This window comes from Narcine bancroftii, chromosome 12, assembly GCF_036971445.1.
Source record: "Narcine bancroftii isolate sNarBan1 chromosome 12, sNarBan1.hap1, whole genome shotgun sequence".
NCBI classification, from domain to species: Eukaryota; Metazoa; Chordata; class Chondrichthyes; order Torpediniformes; family Narcinidae; genus Narcine; species Narcine bancroftii.
In genome coordinates, this window is record NC_091480.1 from 72,623,846 (window position 1) to 72,631,308 (window position 7,463).

At 39.8% G+C, this 7,463-nt stretch overlaps 1 protein-coding gene across 3 annotated transcripts in view; it reads left to right on the plus strand.

Annotated features, from left to right (window-relative positions):
• LOC138747530 (collagen alpha-1(XV) chain-like) overlaps nt 1-1,624 on the plus strand; it is a 108,991-nt gene extending 107,367 nt beyond the window's left edge. For all 3 annotated transcript variants that reach the window (XM_069906822.1, XM_069906821.1, XM_069906820.1), the window contains one exon: nt 1,034-1,624. In XM_069906822.1, coding sequence (XP_069762923.1) covers nt 1,034-1,259 — 226 coding nt within the window. In that variant the 3' untranslated portion in view covers nt 1,260-1,624. The remainder of the gene's footprint in view (nt 1-1,033) is intronic.
• Nucleotides 1,625-7,463: the final 5,839 nt, after the last annotated feature.

Consider the following 7,463-nt stretch of genomic DNA (forward strand, 5'->3'; position numbering starts at 1 on the left):
TCACCCAGCTACTCCAACAGAATCTCCCAAAGCCAAGACTACTTCCACCTGGATTGACAAAAGGTCCCACCTCTACATGCACTTTCCCCTCCAAATGCAAGGCTCGTCATGGCCAATTTTACTGCAACACACAAAAATGCTGGAGAAACTCAGCAGGTCACACTCCATCCATTGGAAGTAAAGGGTAACCGACATTTTAGGCCTGGGGCCTTTCATCAAGGCGTGAGCAAACAGCAGCCATATGTCTAAATAAAAAGGTGGGGGAGAGGAGAGAGGAAGGTACAGGGGAGGAGCACAGGCTAGCAGGTAAGAGATCATAGGTGGATATGGTGGGAGGGTGGAAGATAAACAAAATTAAATTTAAATTTCGATTTTAATTTTAAATTTATACATACAGCACAGTAACAGGTAATTTTGGCCAACGAGCCCATGCTGCCAAATTACACCCAAATGACCTACAACCACCTGGTACGTTTTGAAAGGTGGGCAGAAACCGGAGCCCCCGGGGAAAACCCACGCAGATACGAGGAGAATGCATAAACTCCTTACAGACAACATGGGATTCGAACCCCGGTCCCAATCGCTGGTGCTGTAACAGCATTGCATTAACAGTTATGCCAACCTTGTCGCTGACACTAACTGTGCCACCCACAGAAAAAAGCTGAAAAGTAATGGGGAGAGTGATCTATTGGTGGGTATTTGGCCTGTTATTTATATCCTGATATGTGAGCCCTGAGCATATTGCATTTACTTACTTGAGTTTAAGAGACTCTGAAATTAGAAGAATAAAAGATTATTTGGATTTAGATGGCAATAAAATAACATGGTTATTGTCAGAATATATCTCTCAGCATTGTTCATAACCAATCCCAACAGATGCAGTTCTTGCGAACCTGTCCCTCCATCCAACATTGCCCAATTTTATTTCAGCTTTGCAGCATCTGCAGTTTTATTTTTCTCATTTCCATCCGTGCGACATACCCAAACAGTTTTTTTGAGCCAGTTCAAAATTTCCTTTAATTTACATTACCAGGCCTCATAAACTAGTTTGGCATGGATCAAACATGCACGGGATACGAGCCGCAGACAACTACTGCAATGAATGGCGAAAGGAAAACGGTGCCATGGGACTTGCGACGTCACTTGCAAAGGGAAAGCTTCTGGAGCAACGGCCGTACAGTTGTACCAACTCTTTTATTGTGCTTTGCATTGAAAACAGTATCTCATACACGAGCAAGACTGGAGGAAATAGTTATTAGCATCTGGTCCATATTCTTTAGCTTTTACACAAGGTTAGGTGACATAGATCCCCATTTTATATTGTGGTAGTGACCCACCTACTTTAGTGACTGTAAGACACTCTGGGGCTTCCTGAAAGGGATGTGAAGGTTGCTTTATAAATGTAAGTTTTTCATTTTACATTTACACTTATTGTAAGAAAATGAAAGAATGATGTTGGAAGGGTTTGTTTTTTTTTCAATATCGTTCAGATCTGTGCCGAAAATGTGTCCTTCAATCATGTTTCCCAGAGTACTGTGTATTTCATGCGTATAACTTCAGTTTTTCCTCATGAAATATTCTAATTAAAAATTCCTGAATTCCTATGCAGGTAGAATATTCTTCATCAATTTGTGTCATGAATTATTTAAAAGGAAGCAATCCGACATGCTTTGGTAGATGGTCCGTTCACCTCTGCACCACAGGTTTAATTTTAATCCAAACAGGATGGTTTAAAATCTCCTTACTGCTAAGCAAAATGGGCTACACTACACAATATCATTTGCAATTTGATCATCTTTCTCCAAGAAAATGGTCTGTGAAAAGGGAATGCTTCATTGTGAATGTTTTTCTGAAATGGGTCAAGAACTTTATTTCGCATTGACACAAGCTCATCCTGATGGCAAATTGGATAATTAGTCTAGTTCTGCAGAGTGTTTAATTTTCTATAGCCCATCACCTTTTGGAAGTAATTCCATACACGCCCTGCACACTATTCAGAAACACTTAAGTAAACTTGTCAAGAGTCTACTGGTTTCAGAAGTTAAATGAACTCTTTGATGACATGAATATTATTTTTAAAAAGTCTAATAACACTGAACAACAATTTTTTTCAAAAGATTTGCGACCTGAAAATAAATTGGGGATTATGATAGACAACTTCAAGCTGAACACAAAGATCATTTCAAATTGCTGTATCACGTAGGAAGTTGGAGAAACATTAAATTAACTTTTATTGAATTTAGCCTGTTTAATTGCGTAATGGCGCTGACACCTTGCATTAGTTCAACTGACCTAAAAATATTTTGCCGCTGATTTTCTTTACTGGGAAGGTGACTCTTGTGATCTTAGTGAGGATGTCACAAAGGTCTCACCTTCATGTAGAGCCAGGTAGAGTGTAAGAAGGAACCAATCTCTACACCACACATAAAACATATCTCTGAAAATTCAGGTTTATATTGGCGTAATTTCTGAGGAGTGAGGTACAGCTAATGGAGAAAATTATAATGGACCAATCCATACCTGACATTGATAGCAGCCAACAAACTTCCCTGACACAGATCTGACCAGAGTTGTTCATCAATTGTTGTGTCTAAATCTGACTCCCATCTCACTCTAGATTTAAACAAACCTGGCTTTGGGCCCTCACTCATCAATACAAAGCACATTCTGGAAATAAACATATACATTTCCTTCATGGAGTGCTTTCTCCTTTTTAGTGAGTCCCAGTCGAGTCATTTCAGGGCCCAAATTTATATTTCTCCTTCAGCTGTTCAAATGACATGAAAAGTCCTTTTCATATCAATCTTCCAGATGTTGTATCTTCTTATGATGCCCTCCAGAATTTTGTTGTTCAAAGTCAAGGGTACAAGTGCATTTTGTCTTAAAGAGGTTTTCGGTGACAATCCTCTTATCAGTCCAGAGCCTCCACAGGTCTCACACCACATTCTAACCAGGTGTTTTAAAATGGGGTTGTCTGTCCTGTCCTGTCTGAAATTCCATATATGAATAAAATCATTGTACACCTTCTCTTTTAGTGGGTGCAATCCAATTTGTACCCAGGAGGGGGCATCATCACCCTCAAAAAAATGAGGAAATGAATCTCATTTTGGCACCAGGATGCCAAATCTAAAATCTCATGTTAACTTTTCCATGGATACTCTGGGTACTTTGCAGTTCCAGATAAATTTCCCAACATGCTTATTAAAGGGTTTTAAAAAGATTTGGGGTAGTGGAAAAGATACTGCAGTCTTGTCAATATATCATCTTTACAGAGTTGACTCTGCCAATTAGTGATGGGCAAATTCACCCACCTACTCAAATCGTCTTCAATTTTACTAAGTAGCGGGAGGTAAATAAGTTTGTATAAATTCTGGAGATCATTATCAACCATTATTTCAAGGTATTTATTGCCACCCGAGGGCCACTTGAATAGGCTTGTTCACATGGTACTCAGTATAATCAAAATTTGTTAGTGGGATATTTCACTTTTTACCCAGTTTACCTTGTATCCTGAAACTTAATCATAAGCTTTTAATAAAGTCTGTAATTTAGTGAGTAGAGTAGATGCCATCTGTCTGAGTTAGTTGGTTTTTATGGCATCAAAATAGAGAGGGTCAGAGGCAAATGATCTGAAGTGCACAGGAACACCTCCACCTACAGTTCTTTTATACTGAAAGAACTGCTGTGGAATTTCTGATTTTATTAACTGCAGTGTTTTGTTCTGCTTTGTGAGATGGAGCATCCATATCTGATGAAAGCCTTCTCCCTTTATTAGAAGGACCCACCTAGATGTTTAAGAACAATTTGATGGCATAAATTAATATTCTTAATCCAATAAACATAATTAAAATTAATCAAAAACACCTAGGGTAATATTGCAGCATATAACATTTCCAAACTGGACCAAGTGATATTACAATTTCTGCAGCTGTGGGGAAAATTTAATACACTTCCCCCTGCTGATGGTGGAGTAATATTTCACCAAGGTTGCTTAATTTTTCAAGAACTCTCTCCAGTAAGACTGATTACAGGATATGAAGCATCCCAGTGCTATTTTGGAGACTGTCTCCTAAAAGAGTACATTCTGTCTCAATTCACTTGTGCAATGTGGACTACTCTCGCAGCATCTGTATCTGTCTCTGAGAAGGTGGTCACGAACCAGCTTCCTGAAATGTTGCATTCTATGTCGTGACACAGGGGTTTTTAATAGAACGGTGTGACTTCTTGGATTACTTAAGGATGCAATGAAGAATCATGCATATTGATTTGTGTCGGGAGAGAGTATAGATGACAGGTTCTCTCTGCTAAAAGAAACAAGCAGGTTTTATGAACAATTATCAACTTTGTGGTCGTCATTATTTTAATTTAATTAACTGAATTTAAATTTTTAGGAATTGTGGAGGTGTTTGGACTCACAATCTGGCCTTATAATGGCCATTCTATCCTACATTTGTTAGAGGAGGGGCTATTTTCTGCACTCAGTAAAACCATCCTCTGGATTCCATTCCCTCACTTCCTAAATCCCTGTTCTTATACTCTCTTACATGTCCCCATCAATTCCCCTTTGGTAAATTTGGCAATACCCAGTACTCAGGGTAACTTATGTCTTTGGGATGTACGAGGAAACCATAGTAACAAAGAGTACATGCAGAATCCACACAGAGAGCCCCCGAGGTCAGGATTGAACCCACTAACTGCTGCCCTGCTGAGTTTGTAATATGTCATGAACGGTCCTATGTACAGCAGCTTACATAGAAGGAAGAAAATGTCCCAGGACCAGACCACAAATGGTGTAGTTCTGGTCACCTCGCTGTAGGGAGGATGGCATTCAGCTGGAGAGATTCACCACACATTACCCAGACTGGAGGACTTGAATCACGAAGAGAGCTTGGATGGGCAGTGGCTTTGTTCCCTGTAGAGAAGGTAGTGAAGGGGCACCTTGTAAATAAAATCATAAGGTGAATGTCACAGTCTTTATTCCAGGGAAAGAGTTTACATTTAGAGGGTACAGATTTAAGGTGAAAGGGGACCTGAGGTGCAACTTTTTCACACAGAGGGTGGTGGGTGTAGAAATAAGCTGCCAGAGGAAGTGGGAGAGGAGGGTACACGTACATTCTAGGACAGGTAAATGGATAGAAAGAGTTTAGAGGGATATGGGACAAACACAGACAAGTGGAACTAGCTCAGGTAAGCAAACTGATCCTGACCTTATTCCATATGCTAGTTACTCTCTGTTTTTGCGCATTATATATTCTCACCATTTGTTTAGTTAACAAGTTTCTCCTTAATTCCTTTATCATTTATTAATTAGTATTTATGTTTATAACCCCAAATTTTTACTTGTTTATGGTACACAGTGCGCAGTAACACCACTTCACATGTGTTACTCCACTCACTCCAAAAACACTAATGGTAATCAGAAAAAAGACAACGGGGAAAAATATTTCTTCCAACTGTTGGCTTCAATTTCAGATTCTCTGCTCTCTTAACTGGTGTAAAATATTGCCTTGTATTATTTCAAAGAGCGGGAACATTCAGCTACGTGTCCTGACTAATATTTATCACTCAGAGACACTTCTTTATCTACGAGCAAATTAGGTCTTTATTCCTTGGAGGGTAGAAGGTTGAGGGGGGATTTGATAGAACTATTTAAGATTATGAGGGGAATAGATAGAGTTGATGGGGATAGGCTTTTTCCCTTGAGGGTAGGAGAGATTGAAACAAGAGGTCATGAGTTAAGAGTTAAGGGGGAAAAGTTTAGAAGTAACATGAGGGGGAACTTCACTCAGAGAGTGGTGGCTGTGTGGAATGAGCTTCTGGGAGAAGTAGTGGCGGCAGAATCAATTTTGTCACTTAAGGAAAAATTGAATAGGTATATGGATGGGAGGGGAATGGATGGTTATGGGCAAGGTGAAGGTAGGTGGGACTAGAGGAGTGTCTTCGTTCGGTGCGGACTAGAAGGGCCAAAATGGCTTCTTCCGTGCTGTGATTGTTATATGACACAGCCAATTTGCCCAAGGACCATACAGGTAACAGGGTTATGATCATTTTATTCCTCTCACTGTATCCTGCAGAACACTCAGTGAAAGCCTACACTGTCTCAAGAGAACATGCAAACACCATATAATCAGTGCTAAATTATACATTAGTAAAACACGAAAGTCTCCAGACACCATGATTGAAGTAAAAACACAATGCTGGAGAGACTCAGCAGGTCAAACAGTGTACTTTGTATAGCAAAGATAAAGATACATCACCAACATTTTGGGCTTGGAACCATAGAATACTACAGCACAGTAACAAACCCTTCAGCCCTTCTAGTCTGTGCTGAACCATTTTTCTGCCTAGTCCCACTGACCTGCACCCAGTCCATATCCCTCTGTACTTTTTCCATCCATGTACCTGTCCAAACTCTTCTTCAATGTTAAACTTGAGCCCACATTCACCACTTCAGCCGGCAGCTCATTCCACACTCCCACCACTCTCTGTGTGAAAAAGTTCCTCTTCATGTTCCCCCTAAACTTTTCCCCTTTCATCCTTTTTGAATATTTTATTTTTGATTTTCAAAGACTCCTATAGATTTAAACAATACACTTTCTTACAACACTTATGTACAATATACAGAGTCCATTTTTCCTCTCCCTACCCCCTCCCCTTCTCCCTGCCCCAATGCAACCAAGAATAAAGTTATATAAATTATACAAATACAAAGAAAGAAAAAAAAAGAAAACGAGAGCGTTTTGTCTGTGCCATGTCCCACTTCTTTGATCCCAATTGTTTCCCTGCTGGGATGGGTTACTTCATTTCTTTCATTCTGAAGGGGTGAAATTATATTTGTGTACCTTATGTGTTTCAAATAGAGCTGCCACACCCTAACAAATGTGTTATATTTCCTCCTTAAATTGTATGTGATTTTCTCCGGGGAATACAACTCTGCATTTCTGAATTCCATTGTGTAATATTTAGTTGGGAGTCAGACTTCCACGTATCTGCTATACACTTCCTGGCTATTGACAAGGTGACCTCATGAATTGAATTTGGTATCTGGACAGTTTAAAACTCACATCCACAATGTTTCCCAGAAGGTACATTCTGGATCCTGTGGAAAATCCACCTTTGTAATATTTTACAGAATGTCCCCCAGGTCCTCCCAGAAGGATCTCACCTTTGTACGCAGCCAGGTTCCACACCACACATAAAGCACATTTCTGAGATTTCTGGGTTAGATTTATGTAATTTTTGTGTGTGAAGTATATTTAATGCAGGAAATTGTATTGCACCAGCCTGTACCTGGTATTAATAACAGCTGTCATGCGCTCCAGACACAGCATCACTCGTGGATTATTGTGCCCATGTCCAACTCCCACCTTTCCTTCAACCTGTGTAACCCCAGCCTCTGGCCTTCATTTTGGAATATGAAACGCATTATAGAGATAAACATGCACATTCGCCCTTCAAATTAG